This window comes from Homarus americanus, unplaced genomic scaffold, assembly GCF_018991925.1.
Source record: "Homarus americanus isolate GMGI-L3 unplaced genomic scaffold, GMGI_Hamer_2.0 scaffold36970, whole genome shotgun sequence".
Classification (NCBI taxonomy): domain Eukaryota; kingdom Metazoa; phylum Arthropoda; class Malacostraca; order Decapoda; family Nephropidae; genus Homarus; species Homarus americanus.
In genome coordinates this window covers 642,527-659,418 of record NW_024740094.1, presented here as the reverse complement: position 1 = coordinate 659,418, position 16,892 = coordinate 642,527, and the positions used below count along the sequence as shown (strand labels likewise).

General features: G+C 39.3%; 2 protein-coding genes across 2 annotated transcripts; both read right to left on the bottom strand.

The window, feature by feature from the left end:
• Positions 1-1,838: 1,838 nt before the first annotated feature.
• LOC121875097 (extensin-like) lies at positions 1,839-4,713 on the bottom strand. The gene is made up of 4 exons (XM_042379442.1): positions 4,676-4,713; positions 2,985-3,392; positions 2,447-2,629; positions 1,839-2,078 (listed from the first exon to the last, which is right to left on the bottom strand). The coding sequence occupies exons 1-4, from the start codon at positions 4,688-4,690 to the stop codon at positions 1,971-1,973; spliced, it is 714 nt and encodes a 237-aa protein (XP_042235376.1). The 5' UTR covers positions 4,691-4,713; the 3' UTR covers positions 1,839-1,970.
• Positions 4,714-11,936: 7,223 nt separating this feature from the next.
• On the bottom strand, positions 11,937-16,530 carry LOC121875098 (cuticle protein 19-like). Its single transcript, XM_042379443.1, has 4 exons — positions 16,443-16,530; positions 14,358-14,489; positions 13,592-13,774; positions 11,937-12,282 (listed from the first exon to the last, which is right to left on the bottom strand). The coding sequence occupies exons 1-4, from the start codon at positions 16,455-16,457 to the stop codon at positions 12,217-12,219; spliced, it is 396 nt and encodes a 131-aa protein (XP_042235377.1). The 5' UTR covers positions 16,458-16,530; the 3' UTR covers positions 11,937-12,216.
• Positions 16,531-16,892: the final 362 nt, after the last annotated feature.

Below are 16,892 nucleotides of genomic sequence, written 5' to 3'. Positions count from 1 at the left end.
ATGATGCCAAGTGGATTATGGGAATGCTACTACAATCAGTCATGGTATAATGTTACTGTATTATGACTAGAAGGGCACACGATTGTGGGAGACTCAAAGGACATAGGAGCAATATTCAACAAATATTGAACTAGAAAAGGTGAATTTAGCATAATGCAGGGGAAAAAAAGTTGATTCCTGAGAGTATGAATTATGAGAAATGAGTGTAGTATGTGCAAGGAGACTGCATGAAGGAGTACTTATACAGATTTTTACCTGTGAAATTCGTGTCAGATTATTTTTAGATAAAAGCTGAGAAAGCTAAAGATGGACGGCAAATTAAATGTACACTACAGTAGTTGATTTTTTGTGAATTGCTATTGTAAGGAATGAAGATGTAAGAATGTGTGGTGCCAAATAGTCTTTGGAGAACCAGATAGATGAGAGCATAAGCACATGGAGTGTATGAAAGGTGAGAAATTGGTAAGAGAAACAAAAAGGAAGACTAAGAAACAAATGGGTTACACATTCAAGAGGAATTAACGAGGTTCAGAGGTGGCACATAAGATAAAGCCAAAAGAGTGATTGTGGCTTGTGTACAATGTAGACACTACTGTACACGTGTGAAACGGTTTTAATAAAAGAACCAGACGAGTCAACTATGTACCGTATGCAGTGAATCGATATACTACAACACTTACTAAATTGATGAGTCAGAGATTTAACTTTGCTGCAAATTAAGTTGAAGATATGAGGGAGGGAGTGTGTTTGTGGATTACTGTATTCCAAATTGTTTTAGCTCTTCCCCGTCACATTATTCTGTGTCTGTATTGCACTCCTGTACCAAGTCCCACGTTATTTAAGGTTTCTGTATCTGATCCACAACAAAACATGGGGAGGAGTAAATATATTAGATTGTGTTAAGAAACTAACCATTATGAATAGAAATCTGGAAATTCAGTACAGTGACCCCTCGGTTAACGAACTCAATCCGTTCCAGAAGGTCGTTCGTTAACCGAAACCATTGTTTCAATGGGTTTTGGGTAATTGGTTCCAGCTCACCGAAAATTTCCTAAATTCAACAAAAATGGTAGAAAAGTTCACTTACTTTGAGGTGTGTATGTAGAAGGCTCCTGGATGATGACGATGGGAATTAGAATGGGGATGGAGGAGAAGGAAGAAGGGAAGGCATTGGGGTGGAAGAGAAGTCACCCCATGGCACCATTTCACCCATAAAATTTTAGTTCTCTTGGTGTATTTCAAGATTATTTTCTTTAAATCAACACTGCACTGCATTATATATTGTCAATATGTAAAATATATTTCAAAATGACCAATAATTTGCTTGGAAACACAGAAAGAAAGCGTTTAGTTGAAGAGAGTCTCAAGCAAGATGTTACCTCCAGTGAAAACAGAGAGAGACAAATGCCTGTTTGCTGTGTTAAGAGGCTGGATGCCGCGCATTAAACTACGTAGTCACTTTACCTTCAATTATGTTCAATAATTGTTAAAATGACTAAAAAATTGAATATTAAACTTTTAAAATTATTGAATAGTATAAACTTCTTGATATTTACTAAAATAGTAAGGAATTTAAGCCCTAGAACCGATTAATGTATTGGCGGACTGTTACTAAAGCTGGTTGCCCGGTCAGTGCAAGCGAAAACATGTTGAGGTCGGTTCGTAAGAAATGCGTTAACCGAATTGAAGATCCTTATGGAAGGCAGTTCGTTAACCGAGGCGTTCGTTAAATGAGGGGTCACTGTAGTAAAGACTATGATATCGATTTTCAAAATGTGATTGTTTGCATACACGTGAGGGACCATCCTTAGTTGCTGTTAAGGATAAAATACTGAATACATTGAGCTTCTTGACTTATTTATTGCAATATAGAAAAATACATCTTTTGGTGTATGATAAAATATTATAGAATAACTTACACATGTTAGGTTAGGGTCACAGGGCGGGATCTGTACAAAAGGAGGGAAGGTTTAGGCAGATGGTGAGCCATAGACAGGAGCAGGCTTGTAGGAAGGTACAGGGTACTTGGGGGCATAGTGCTGTGGTTCATCATATCTGGCCTCACCTTCATACCGGACCTAAGAAACAATTTATTTATTTTTTTATTACAGAAAACACGCCTGGCAGAGTCTACAAAACAATAAAAGAACAATGAGGGGATGATTTGTGGGAAGACTAAGGTTGCAAATATGACCAGTGGCTACTTCCAGAGCTCGGGTGTTTGTGCTTATTACTCGGCTGTCATGTCTTTGTCAAATAATATTATGTTTTATGCATTATAGATAGGTGCTATCCTCTACATTGAGAATATATAGCACAAAGAACATTTCATTTACAATACTGCACTTTGTAATGATAATTATTCCAATAGCAGATTGAAAACTTCTTGTGTTATATGGGATAATTTGACTATAATGGGAACTAACTTTTATCATGAGAAACAAACCTCAGCGATGTAGCCCTTGTAGTGGTCAGCGGTGTAGGTGACGATCTGGGTGCGACTGTCGGGCAGCAGGACGCTGTACTCGCCGGTCACGGTGTTTCCGTCAGAGTTCTCGTTGTGGCCGTAGTTGTTGCCGGTGTAGTCGTCCTTCACTCCATAAGCGAAGTCGTATGGCATCCCCTTGTTCTGTAAGAGGAGGAGATGGAGGATGGGGAATGTGGAAGAGAGTGAGGAGATGAATGTTAATGTTATTACTGCATGTAACAAGGTTAAAACAGTATAATTACACTTGTCCATCAACGATTAAAAATTATGAGAGAGAACTCTTTTTGCTGAAGGAAGATAAGAGGAAAGAAATGGTATTGGAAGAGAGTAGGAAGGGTGATAACACTGGAATTTCTATACGAGGAGGAGACAGCTGGAGTGCATGTTAATGGATGAGCTTGTTATGTTATTCATCATAGTTAGGCAGGCCATGAGTATTATTATGTTAAGTCAGCAGGTATCATAGGCGAGGTTGAATCCAACATACAGTACTTACATCATGTGAGGGAGGGGCATAGGCTGGTGCAGGAGTGCCGTAGGCTGGTGCAGGAGGGGCATAGGCAGGTTCTGGGGCATAGGCTGGTGCAGGAGAGCCATAGGCTGGTGCGGGAGGGCCATAGGCTGGTGTAGGATGGGCATATGCTGGTGCAGGAGGGCCATAGGCTGGTGCAGGAGGACCGTAGGCTGGTGTAGGATGGGCATATGCTGGTGCAGGAGGGCCATAAGCTGGTGTAGGATGGTCATATGCTGGTGCAGGAGGGCCATAGGCTGGTGCAGGAGGTCCATAAGCTGGTGCAGGAGGACCGTAGGCTGGAGGGGGTGGGACAGGGTAGGAGTAGCCTGGGTGCGGGGCATCGTCTGGGCGGCCACGAACCACGCCCACAATAACTGCCGTCACCATCATCTGCAGAAGTGAAAACAAGTGTGAGACAAACACTTTGTTCATGATGATATAATATATATACTGTACTGTATATACACTCACTCATAAACCTACACACCCTTGTGTCCTCGCTCATACCTACAGGTACAGTACTGTACTAACAGTGTTGCATATACAGCATGTGTACTGTGTTTATATTAAGACTGGCAGTCTTAATGATGATACAGTAAATAATGTGCAGTACAGTACTGTATACCCTACTTATTAGTTATGATATTGTACAAACTTCCACAACTTCACGCATTTGGGTGTTGTCCAGTGTGACCCTCCGGGACATAGCTGGTCTTCCCTGGGTATTACAGTGTCCTGGTACTAACACTGGACCTCTGGGATAGCCCTTACTGGACCTTTAAGGGACTAATTTGTCGAAATTGATAGCACTATTAAATATAAATATATCAGTAAATCAAACGTCACCAGTGGCTGAAGGCTTATCTGCCATTGGTAAGTTTTGTGAAGACACCAGAAAGTGGAAATTTCCGTGTCTGTAATCACCATAAGCAATTATCACACATGTGTGAAATGACACGGACACACGTGTGTATCGGCAGATGTTCTGCCACTTGCACACGATTCGGTCATTTGGAGATCATACAGCTTAAATATCTTCATTCTGGCAGTGCTACTCTGACATAACTATTGTATGTCTGATTTGGAAATAAATATGACAATTCAAGAACCCGTTTCCACATACTTGAGACAGCACGGGATCAGAGAGAGAGCGTACCAGTCACTGGCTGGTCATTCGTAAGTCGGTATTAGTCCAGATTCTCAAAGATTTGTGCAATACCTCCCCCCTCCCACCAGGATAAGAGAACATTTCCAATTACGATAGTCTCAGTGTAACTTCGACTTCATTCTGGTTGCCACCTGTTCTGTAACTCAAGTGGTCCGGTTAGATGCATTCTCAACTCTAATTATAAGAATATTTCATTGTATGAACTTTGAGAACATTCTGTGCCGCATCTTCAGCAAGCCAGTTAAGTTTTAATACGTCAATTTAAAGTAATATTTAACATATGAACCTCTTATAAGGAAACATTTGTCATATTTTAAGTGAACATTAAATGCGTTTTCACAGCTTTAATTAGCGAGACAAAATTAACGTATCACCAATAAGGTCCACTTTTTTGCAGCAGCTGAAGTGACCCAGTTAGGTATCCTCTTACCCCTTCAGTTATGGTAAAAAACGAACGTACAAACGTTTTGGGGAATTTGGCTCGGGTACACCTGGTAGTCCATACCTTAAGGAGACCCATGGCTGATGTGTGTTCTTGAGTCAGCGAAGAGAAACTGATGTACGTCGTCAGGGGAGTGATGTATATATACGACACTCGATGTTGACCCTGTCCTTGAGGGTGTGGTGGCGGTGGCCTGTGGGTGTGGGGCGCCTTGGAACAGCGTTGGCTCTGGTGGGTTGTGGCCGCTACCTTTCCTCGTGGTCAACGTCGCTACTACAACTACTTACATACTTACGTACTTCATTGTGTTTGGTCTAAGCCTGTATTTTATATACCTGCGCTGCTTACATGCATGTTGGAACAGTGTGAACTTGCACAGTATGTCGATTTAATGAATGTCTGTATCTGACTAATTGTACGTTACATCTTGATGTGCGGCTGGCAGTCCCTCGCACGTCCTACGTAATAATCACAATAGTATTTCACAAACTCGTTGACTTAATGGACACACACACACTACCACACCACCAATACCTCAGACGACAGGTAGTGCTGCAACCGTACGTGATTAGTGGAATGTGTCATAGTAAACTAATTACCCATACCGACATATGCTGCAACCTCATAAGTACTTAGTGTATAGTTTATCATTAATGAATTACTTCCATCCCTCGAGTGAGACGATTTGAATATAATTCCTGTACCTTTGTTGACTCACTCCCACACCTTCGTCGAAGACGTTAGTGACGCAATTGGGTGCGATTAAGTGAGCGGGTCATCACGAGTCTGTAAATAACATGATTCTCAAAAAATCTTGAACGAATTCTTCCCCATGCAGTAGCTGGTGATGTGTGAACGCATACAACTCCATTAATTAATATATGGTGACCAAGGTAGCACCTAACTGTTTCGGAGATTAAAGGAGCTAGTTGAGTTTTTTATTTCTTGTTTAGAGAGTAAATAACCTTACTACTGTGTGAGGATCTTGTGTGTGTGTGTATGTGTGTGTGTGTGTGCATCTACTACTAAAATACTGGACTTTGTTCCTTACTATAGTCTGGAACACCTACAAGTGCTGTCCAAGATTACACAAGAAAAGCCTATAGCCATTAGGGATTATAAATGAGTTGAATATTATAACTTCAATATAAAAGTGTGCAAATCAAATTTCTTGCACAATTGCTAATTCCGAAATAATATCATTAATATGGATGTTGTGTACCGTATATTTTGTTCATGTTTTGTGAAGCCAAACTCTTAAAATAAAGTCAATAGTATTGAAATAGACTGACTTAGTTTCCATATGGCAGTTAGGTAATATATACATCTCTACGTATTATTAATATTCATTATTATTATTATTTCAAACTGAGAGGAAGTGCAGTCAACTGTGAACTCTCAAATTCTGGAATCTAAAATGGTTGACCGCTAAATACCAGGTGACAGTTGATCGATTTTTCCACCGATTTCATTTTAAGTCCATAATAAAGACAAGAATGTTACGAGTGGTATATTTGTTGTGTAGGAGGTCGGAAGGGTTTTTTTTTTTTTTTTTTTTTATTAGCCCACCCGGACACAGGTCACTGACCCACATCAGGGCCCGAGGGGCGAAAATGTAATAATAATAATAATAATAAAATAATAATAATAATAATAATAATAATAATAATAATAATTCAGATAAGTAAAATTTATAATAAAAAATACAAAATAAAATAATAATGATAACAATAATAATACTGAAAACACTGCAATAATAATATTAATAATAATAATAATAATAATAATAATAATAATATGGAACCATAAAGAAATAAAAAAAAAGATCATTAGTGAAAAACAATATATGTATGTTGTGTTGTCAATAGCAAGAGAAACAACCGTGACCCTGCAATTGTGTGCAAATGAGGCAGAAAGTCAGATCAGCAACCTGGGACTTGGTCACAAGTTTTGCGATGCCATATGGCAGCAGGGTCTACCATTAGACAACACATTATGCTTCCTATATCTTCCCAGGTGGTAGTACCTCCCTGTTTGGTAGCTGCCTACTACCTCGTGAACTGGTTCTCTCTTGTATTAAGACAACAGGTGTACTACAACAAACGTGGAAGTATTATCAACATGAATGGCAAGGTGATGTTATAGGCCGTATAATCTCCTTGGTGGAAATCTGTTTATGTTACCTTGAATATTTTTTGTAGAGCTCATTAACTTCCTGCCACTAGCTGACGTAGAAATAATTATTTATCCTCTTATGTAGGTGAATAATTAATCTGTTAATTTAGACTGAAATAATGACACTTCAATGTCAATATTAGAACAAGAATGGAGGAAACCGTAGCGGGCCTATTGGCTCATACTGGACAGTCCCGTTTACACCCAACCCCTGTCGTTCATATATCCATCCAACCTATGTTTGAAGCTATCCAGCGTATTCGAGTTAATGATGATGTTAGTAATTATGGCAGGCCATTTTTTTCGTATTCAGCTTATGTTTAATTCACCCGTATTACCTCCTGCTATCACTCCCCCAGGCTGCTCTATGTCCCAGCTGCCGTCTCTCACGTCCACCACACTAAATTATTTAGTCTGCCGCCACAGCCTCTGAAAATCTGACCAACACGATTCATTTTTGCTAAAGGTCAAACCGTCTGAAAAGCTTCTTCGCTTACCATCTCCACCATCCAGTCATTTGATGTAAAATTGTCACTTACCGCTTATGGTCTACAAACTGGTTCATAGTCTTAATCTTATTTCATACTCATTAAAATTAAATTAAAATGTACGCATACACTATTTATTCTGCGCTTCTCTTAATTAGCGAATTGATTAATCAGGCACCACTGTTCATCAATTTATACCTGTTGTTTATGTGCAACGGAACCAGTTTGGTGAGCCTGGGAGTACTGACGGAGTGGTCAGAGAGGGGGGATGTGTAAATAGTCTTGTTTAGTTGTGGAACAGTGGCAGTACTGAATGAGCCACAGGCTGCGGTCACTGTTCAGTAGCTCCTTCACGTTACCGGTGGGGGCCGATATGATGCAAACGGGTGTGTAGCACCAACCTTCATCACTAGCAGTGTCTCATGACAAAATAATGGGTGTTAATAACCTAAATAGACAAAGACAAAGCAGCTAATGCGGAAGTTATTTCCTTATACTGTACCTGAGGTCACTTGGGTATTATTATAATCATATTATTTATTGCTTGTATATATATATATATATATATATATATATATATATATATATATATATATATATATATATATATATATATATATATATATATAATGCAGGTATACAGTTCAGATATTATTTCATCAATGTAATTGTAACAGTATCAAATATCGTTTACCAAGAAAACATTGATATTCAGGTGAACGCCAAACATTATTAATTATTTTTCGTTTAACTTTTTTTACTGATTATACGTAGTTGTGTTTTGGGCGAGGTTTATAAAATCCACACATTTACTGGTTCATGCAACAAACTAAATGAAAAACTATATGTATGGGCTTGTGCGAATTTCCACTAGAATAATAAATTAATAAAGAAGTCTTGATTACATCGTGCTTGCATGTATAGGGTTTCACCATAAATTGGCATCCTGTTCTAATAAAAATCCTGAATTACAGGTGAAATTACACGAATAAAAGTGTTCGTGTATTTTAATAACTTTGCCCTCAACATTTCATGCAATTTCATACTATTATTATTTTTATTTTTGTTATTATTGTTGTATTGTTTAACTTTAGGTGTTTCAACAGTCTGGAACCTGAATAGATCAACGCACGAGGCTTTTATGGGTTATATTGAATTGACATACAGTACTGTACTCGTATTTTCATCGAGTATACAGACTACACGTTATGTTTTCTCTAACCGCTGATATAGTCGTCAGGTTTTCGTCCCTTTCCGTCGATATAGTTTAATTACTTTACAGTTACCTCGACTAACTACATTTCTTTCATAAATTTCAGGATGACGGATAATGGCTATATACTTGAATCTCCTGAGTATTTGGCAATAGTCATCTCTAGGCTTAGGATAATTATGCAATATGCATTTGCATATGCGCATATGCAAATGCATATTTAAGCCATTTTTGAGCTAAAGTGCATATTCATAATTTTTTGTTTTATAAGGCATATATTTGGAAAATTCCAAAATATGATAAAACATTCTTCAACCTTAAGGGTCAAAAAATTCGCGAGCATAACAGCATCGCTGTGGCAGAAATTACTGATATTTGAAATATAAATGTCCATTTTATTGCACTAATACAAAATCGAAAACACGCGATTTTGTTTCAGTGTCATAATATCCACAAGGAACATACGTAAGTGACGTTTATATAGCTCAACATTAGGCTGTGGTCAGCTGAGCCGTGATTGGCTGGTCTGTGGACATGAACTGTACGTGATGGGTTCGTGTTCAGCCAGGCAGGGTACACAGTAGATGCACGGGCTCCACCAGTTCCCTCTTCGGCTCCTGACACTCTTTTGTTCTTCTATTTTCTTGAAAGAAATACTTTTTTCAGTATTGTTTATTAAATTACTTTGTCAGTATATTGTTTTTTGTATTTAATTCTTCTTTAAAAAATCCTACTTCGACGACATTGTGGGGTTCAAGATGTTTGGTTCACAGTCAGGATGGGATGGAGAAAGGAAACTCACAATGTGCTCTCTATATACATGTTGTATTGGATGTACAATGCAGCTTGGTGCTGGGAAGGCAGCATGGTTACAAGCGTGATGTAGAGAGAGCTAGTTGGTGAGGACGCTCAGAGAAGGACAGCTTGTGGGTCGCCATGCTCGCCAGCGGGAGAGAGGACCGCCAGGCAGGCGGAGGTGTTGCTGGCTGGTTGGTGTAGGTAGAAAGAGAGACAGATCACCACGAGGTCAGGTCTTAAATAGCGGGGGGTTGGCGTGGCTTAGTAGTTGACCCCCGCTCCGTGATGTATGGCGGCGCTGGTTGACCTAGACCACGAGGCATACACTGGGGAATTGGTGGGGTCGGCTAGGCAGCGACAAACAGCGTTTGTAGGGGAGGATTCCACTACAACATCCTGTCTGGGAAAGTAAATATACTGAGAAAATGTACAGAAAAGGAGTTATTAACTTAGTAGTTATTATTTATTAACTTGTTTTAAAGTGCATATTTAAGTGCATATTTTCTCAGCTTTTACTGCATATTTGCATGCATATTTAGCCATTTTTAAGTGCATAATTATCCTAAGCCCAGTCATCTCTTATACCTTGATGAGAACTTTTCATTTCTCTCGTTTATATCATTTAATTAAAAAAAAATATTATAAGTAAACATCAGAGGCATATTGTCTCCTCATGGAGGTGTATAGGGTGAAAGTGGTACAGCCGGACATTTTGAATTTCGAATTTCTTGCTCGGCTCGCCTTAACTTCTCAAAATGGCGCCATGTCACGGAACGAAGAGGGGGTTCAACCATAGATACACAACCTACTGTTCTGATTAAGTGCACAACTTTTCCTCGGGTCTGCATTTCATAACTATATTGTCATTTAATTGAGGAAGGGCAAAATCAGTCTGCTTTGCGTCCTCGTGAAAGTGATCTGTAAATGTCGTTTTGGGACTGTCCTTGGTAGAATTGACCCAATCTACTATTGCTTGTCCGCCTTCACTGACTCTATACGATAAAGCAATGTGAATTTGTATGCCGATTGTGTTTAATGAGCATCTGTTTTATCAATCATGCTAACAGTGACGGCCATATACTTTGGCGGGCTCTCCACCGCCGCGCTGGCAGGCGTATGGTCAAATCTGGGCACATATGTATACGATGGCATAACACAAGGAGCTGTTGTCTTTAATTAAGGGAAAGGTCGCTTTGAGAATAGAAAAATAAACAATCAGATATCTGATTAGAAAGGCATACATTGAGGAGAAAGTAAAAAGAGAAGAGACGGAGGAAAACAAAGTTGACGAGGAAGGAAATGATAATAGGTTTTCGATAAGATTTTGGAATTTATCGTTGAAAATGAAGCCAAATTTTCCCTGCAACTAAAACCTATCGACTTTTGGGGAAGTAAGCAACAACACATATATAAGTATTTATTTCTGTAAAATGTATATTTATTTTTCTATAATACTGTGCTTGTACAGTATGTGCGGATAGTTTAAGCTTGTATCAGCAATTACATTAGATGGTTGACGAATGAAGTAAGCGTAATGTGTTGGAGAAATGCTTAACGTTTATGAGTGCAAGTGATGACTTAAGATTTTAATTACTGAAAATTATTCATATTTGAAGATAAGTTAAAGTGGAAGAGATAAGGTAGATGTTATTAAATATGGCATTTTTTCTCGAGACAATAAGAAAAGAAATATGATAGGCATTGATGCCGAGAGTTTGAAATATGAATATGCTTTAAAGTTTGACTAGAAACAGTTTCCCCCAATCGTTAAAAGTGTTTCCTTTACTCATTGATCACTACAGTAGCTAATAAAATTTAGTACTGTACCGGGTACCGGTAAATATGGAAAAAAAAATATGAGCATAGCATTTGACCATTTTACAAGGATTAAAATGAATTGATGACACTAAATTTATGATAACAAAACAGGAGTCAAACTATCATATATTGAGTTTGTAAAGACAAGTTTAATACTGCAGGAAGAAGTGAAATATTAACATTAGTAAAATAACCATAACCCTATCGCTGATCCCTGAATATTGTAAATGAAGAAAATAGCTATTGCAGTACTGTATTATACTGTATATAGGCTGAATTACAGGGTTTAAGAAAAAAAAAGGTGTAATTTCATGCTGTTATTTTTTAATATCCAGAGATAGAGAAAGTACTGCATTTACATTGAAGAAATATACTGTAGTTATATAACATTCATATTCAGGCATATACAATATTTTAGGCAATGACTGATACAAACGGTTTCCTCTCTAGTAAATATATATGTTTATTCTATGTTTAACAGTTCAAGAGTGTGAAACTGGTAACTTTCTCGAGAATAAAGATATTAAGGTAATATGGCTTTAGTTGTTAGTGTATGTGTGATGGCCCTTGGGAATTTGATGTGTGGAGGGTGGGAGAGAAAGTGAGTTGGGATGTTTTGGGAGATTAGTGGGGAGGTAAGTGTGGGGAAAGTTAATGGGAATATGCGTTTAGGGAGGTTATTAGGGGTTAGATAAGGGGGGTGGTGGGAAAGTTAGTGGGAATATGAATATGGGGAGTTTAGAAGAGGGCAAAATTGGGGAGAAAGGTGTTGGTTGGGTGGTAGAAAAATACGGAGATGAGTTTGGGAAGTAATTGGGGAGATTGTGATGTGTTTAGAAGTATGAACTAAAAGGGAGAGAGCAAATTTCCGGCTGAATATTGAAGTAGGGCGCTTATAATGTTTGGTGGCGGTATGGGTGGTGCTAATGTGTAGGCGGTCTAGTCTGGAGTTGGTGGGCGTGGTAGTGGTGTTAGTGTGTGCGTCCTGGGCAGATGTTGGTGAGTTTGTGAGTGGTCTGAGCATTCTGAGAAGGTGGCGCTGGGTGTAGGCGTGTTGGTGTGGGCAGGACCATCTTCCAGTGGGCGTGGTGGCAGTCGTGTGAGCATTTAGCCTAGGGAGCACCGTAGAGAGGGTAGGGTGCGAGCGCTGGGTAGGTGGCCTCTCCCTCGAAGCTTACCTGAAAATCATGGTTGGTGATAAGTCGTAATACACACACATACATGCACGAACAATATCCTATCTATTTTATTTCCTCAGTTTTTGCTGCTGTTGTGTGTACTAGGTAACAAGGGTGAGCAGCAACAGAGTTTAGTGGTCGTTGTGGCCAAGAGTCTTGCCGTACTGGTGGTCTATGACGAAATTCTACGCATTATCTGACGCAACGAAACTCACTCCTGCTCTACCCTACGTGGGCCACAACCACTCATTTTCTGTCAACATATGACCAAGCCTTTACCTATACATTTCTTAACATTATCGAAGTTATAGGTGTATTGTTTTATTATTATTCCGGTAGTTTTACATAATGCACTGATATGTTCCCTCAATCAAGGTGTTATTATAAGGTCTGGGGGTTGGCGGCCATGGCTCACTACAAATGTTTTCGGGCTGTTGTATATTATCGATCCTCCCAGATTTTGTGTTAAGGGAACTCGTTTATTAATTGAATTCAACCACCCCGGTCTCTGTCTTTGCCTGACCCTCGTATTTTCTATTATACCCATTAATATCTCCTATTTGCTATGTGTATTCCAGTCTTATGTTCCATACAACATTACTAACCAAGTGACCATACGTAGCATTTCAGCAGTGTTTTCTCCAACCTAGAATTAATATATCGTTTATTAAACAGGTTGACGAATATGAGGTACCGTTTTGGCGAGACCTGTTTTTGTTTTTTTACTTTCATAATTATTATATACACAAACTTTTCCATCTGTTTTATGTTCTCTGTTACCTATTATCAATTTATTTTTACTATTCATTTTTAATTTGGAAAGTAAATACTACTCTTATCTTAACTCCAAGATCATATGATTCGCCTTTTTTTATTTTGAATCGTTAACCAGTTTCAGTAGTGCCTCTTTAATATCTTTAAAAAAACACCATCTACATATTAAATATTTGATGCCACAAGATTTTTTAGTTCTGATATTTCCATCATTAATGTCTATTTATCCAAGACATCCGTAAGTTTATTGTGATTTTACCCATAATATGTATAAATATCCAGATGTTTTTGTCTTCATGTGGATGTACTGATTTTAAACGACAGGATTATGGGTAGATTACTAGGTAGAGTCAGCATCGTACCTCATTATTTGTTAGGTACAGCGATCAGACATTGTTTAAAGTGTACAGTGACTTTTTGTAGTTGATATCTTGTAATTATAAGTACTTGTAAGTGAAAACCTGATTAAAGTGGTTTTGTAGTGGGTGAAGTTATCTGAAATGACTTGTGTGTAAAGTAATGGTGGATGGAGTACCTTGGCGACGTAGCCTGTGTGGTGGTCAGCGGTGTAGGTGACGATCTGGGTGCGACCGTCGGGCAGCAGGACGCTGTACTCGCCGGTCACGGTGTTTCCGTCAGAGTTCTCGTTGTGGCCGTAGTTGTTGCCGGTGTAGTCGTCCTTCACTCCATAAGCGAAGTCGTATGGCATCCCCTTGTTCTGTAAGAGGAGGAGGAGGATGAGGAAGAGGAGGAAGAGATGGAGAAGGAGAAAAAGAAAGAGGGTGAGGAGATGGAGGAGGAGGAAGAGGGTGGGGGAGGAAGGAGGAGGATGAGAATGGTATTGGGAGAGGAGAAAGAGGTTGGGGAAGATAATGATGAGAGGGGAGGAATAGTTTCGGAGAAGAGGAGGAGAAAAAGGAAGAAGAGAAGTGGAGGAGGTGGGGCAAAAGATGACGAAGGGGAAGAAGTATAGACGAAAATTAGTTGTGGATAGAGTGAGGACTTGTACGTCATTCCCTTCTACTAGAGCAGCAGGGGGGAGAGGAAGATGAGGGGGAATGAGAGAGGAACTTGTGTTGAAGGAGGGGGCAGAGAAGAAGGACGCGAAAGGCAGGTTACTCGTGCAGGCGCAGAGGAAGAAGTGTAATGATGATAAACTGAAATAGGCGTAGGAGAATAACGAATGCTGAGATAACAGGTGCATGAAGAGGATAAATAGAGGGAAAGGGAATAGAAGGACATAAGTTGAGACGAAAAAAAAGTAGATGGATGTATAGGAGGAGGATGGGTTGGCTACTTACCTCATGGGTGGGGTAGGCTGGGGCAGGGTGATGGTAGTGCGGGGAGGGTGGTGCTGGGTAAGCGTAGCCAGGTGCTAGGAGTTGGTCAGCGCGCCCCCACACCACGCCCACACACGCCAACGCAGCAATAACCTAGTGGAGTGACAGTCAGATAATTTGATGTAGAGAAAATGGAAATAGAGGAAGAAACTTTGAGGGAGAGCAGATAAAGTCAACTACAGTTAGGTGGTGAATACTGATACTGTATAAGTATAATAAATTAGAAAGCAGAGACGGTTTAAGACATGTCATAATGCAATAAAAGAATGCAGAGAATTAAACGGAAAACTGTTTCTGGGACTCAAAGTTGGACTAAAACTAATTTTGGGGTCTAGATGTCACACGAGCGTATCACACACACGTACACACACACACACACACACACACACACACACACACACACACACACACACACACACACACAGTACGTCCAATAAAACAATAACTTGTCAACGGTGAACCCCTGATCTGACACATAAATTTTTAACTGTTAGTGACGCGCGTAGCTACTAGGTTTGATTACGCGCCGCTTAAAGATCTTGGTTGTGAAAACATAATAATACTTTACATAATAACATCTGGTCTCGATTATGTATTTCTTGGCCGAGGATAACTATATAATTCTATAATAAACTTATGGAGATACTATGAATAGTTTAGTGCACAGAAACGTCAAGTCACCCTGTAGTGTTATACCAGGCGAGTGTAAGTATAAATTATTCCTTGCCAGTGAGGGAGTTATGTTGTTATTGGCAACCATATATACAGTAGAGCTGTGAGTTTAAATATTTGAAGTTGATAGATTTTCTTTCAGTTTAAGAAGTTCTTGTTATTGTATTTCAGTTTAAGGTGTGTGGTAACGACAACGTATCGTAACAAAAAAAAATCAAATATTCTTCATTAGTGTAGCATAAATATATATTGTATGTGCCAGTGTCAGTGAACAAGTCAGTCGGTCAGTAACAAGTGACGTTTATAGCTGCAGGCGGAGTTATACGATTTCAACCAACGAAGGTATGAGGTGTTGAGGCCATAAATAATGGTCCAACTCCTAAATGAACTAATTCTGCTTAGTTGTTCACAACCAACACTGTAGGAGCGTGTTCACTTCGTTTTATCTATAGTGCAGATTGCTACGCTCGCTCTACCAATCCAGATGTAATGGTGGGCCATTTCCGCTAGCGGGTGTGCTAACCCTGGGAACAAAATAAACGGTCTTCTTAAGTCGCACGCGCCGGAGACCCATTTAGTCTACGCAGGCGCAGTTGACCGAAATGTCAGACAAAATTCAAAATAATCCAGCCAAGAGACGGGTTTACAAAGGGTTGAACGATGAAATTTCTCACACTAGATGTAAGAACACATTTAACTGGCTGACTAAAGCTACAGTAAATAACTTTATTTCCAAAACGGTACTAGAGTGAACATATTATTTAGTAAACATTAGTTACGGGGTAGAATTACAGTAATTAAAAAATTAGTAAATTTTCGATTTAAAGATTGCTAGTACTGTACAGCATATGGGATTAAGATTAATTAGTGCTAGTATATAGTTAAAGCTAGTTGATCCGTGCTATCATAAAGACTGAAAACTCAACTCTGACATGAAGTAGAAATTTAACAGCCGGACCAGAATCGGTAGCCATATCCTCAATAATTTCACTGTTTCAACCACCACCACACTTCACGGACCCTGTATTGATTTTTGGGGACTGGCTGATTTTAACACCCCTGGTTGCCGAAACGTTACGTCATCACCCACAGTTGTGATCGATTAAACTGAAGCTAAACTCGCATATACTGAATATTTATATGCCGTTGCAACTGTCCCCACCAGCTTGTGTATAATGGATGGTGGTGTCGACAACTGGTATACACTCGTAAACATTTTCGAGATATATATTGAATTTCCAGTATTGAAAGTCAAGTTTATGTGTATGTATATTCGTCTTTTCAAGTTAATGAACGATTGGTAATAATTGTTAAGATAGGTTAGAAAGGGATAAAATCATTTCACTCAAGCAAATGCTAGTAAGTTGGTCCTACCTTCAGGAAAACCATTATAGTAGATGCGTATTGATGGAGAGAGGACGAAGAAGTGATGTGTAGCGGCTATGAGTCCCTGGTTTATATAGTCAGTTCTGCAACAAACGGCCGTGGTGGAGGAAAGTTACCCTATAGGGAAGCTCGCGTGGCCAGGTGGGAGTCACGCCGCTTCACCACACTCGGGCTTTCTATCCTTATGTCTTTTCAGGCTGTTTCACAACAAAAAATCTACCTAAGCACAGCGAGACTAATGTAAGTTTATGCATAGAATTTAAATATAGAAGAAACTAAATAAGTTAAGGTAGATTAGAAATAATTTCAGGCGGTATAAAATAAAAAAAATGACCGAAAATTGTTGGATATCGTTCCGGACTCTTCTCCCGCACGACCCAATCAATAATGGGTGGGCAATTACCGGAAACTACCAGTGATGTCCTTCCTTCTCGTTCT

What these genes read in the sequence shown, in the direction of transcription:
- LOC121875097 (XM_042379442.1), bottom strand. An exon ending in ATGCCCCTCCCTCACATGAT is followed by an intron (nt 2,630 to 2,984) that starts GTAAGTACTGTA and finishes CTCCTCTTACAG; the next exon opens with AACAAGGGGATGCCATACGA. An exon ending in ACAAGGGCTACATCGCTGAG is followed by an intron (nt 2,079 to 2,446) that starts GTTTGTTTCTCA and finishes ATTGTTTCTTAG; the next exon opens with GTCCGGTATGAAGGTGAGGC.
- LOC121875098 (XM_042379443.1), bottom strand. An exon ending in CAGCCTACCCCACCCATGAG is followed by an intron (nt 13,775 to 14,357) that starts GTAAGTAGCCAA and finishes CTCCTCTTACAG; the next exon opens with AACAAGGGGATGCCATACGA. An exon ending in ACACAGGCTACGTCGCCAAG is followed by an intron (nt 12,283 to 13,591) that starts GTACTCCATCCA and finishes CATGATTTTCAG; the next exon opens with GTAAGCTTCGAGGGAGAGGC.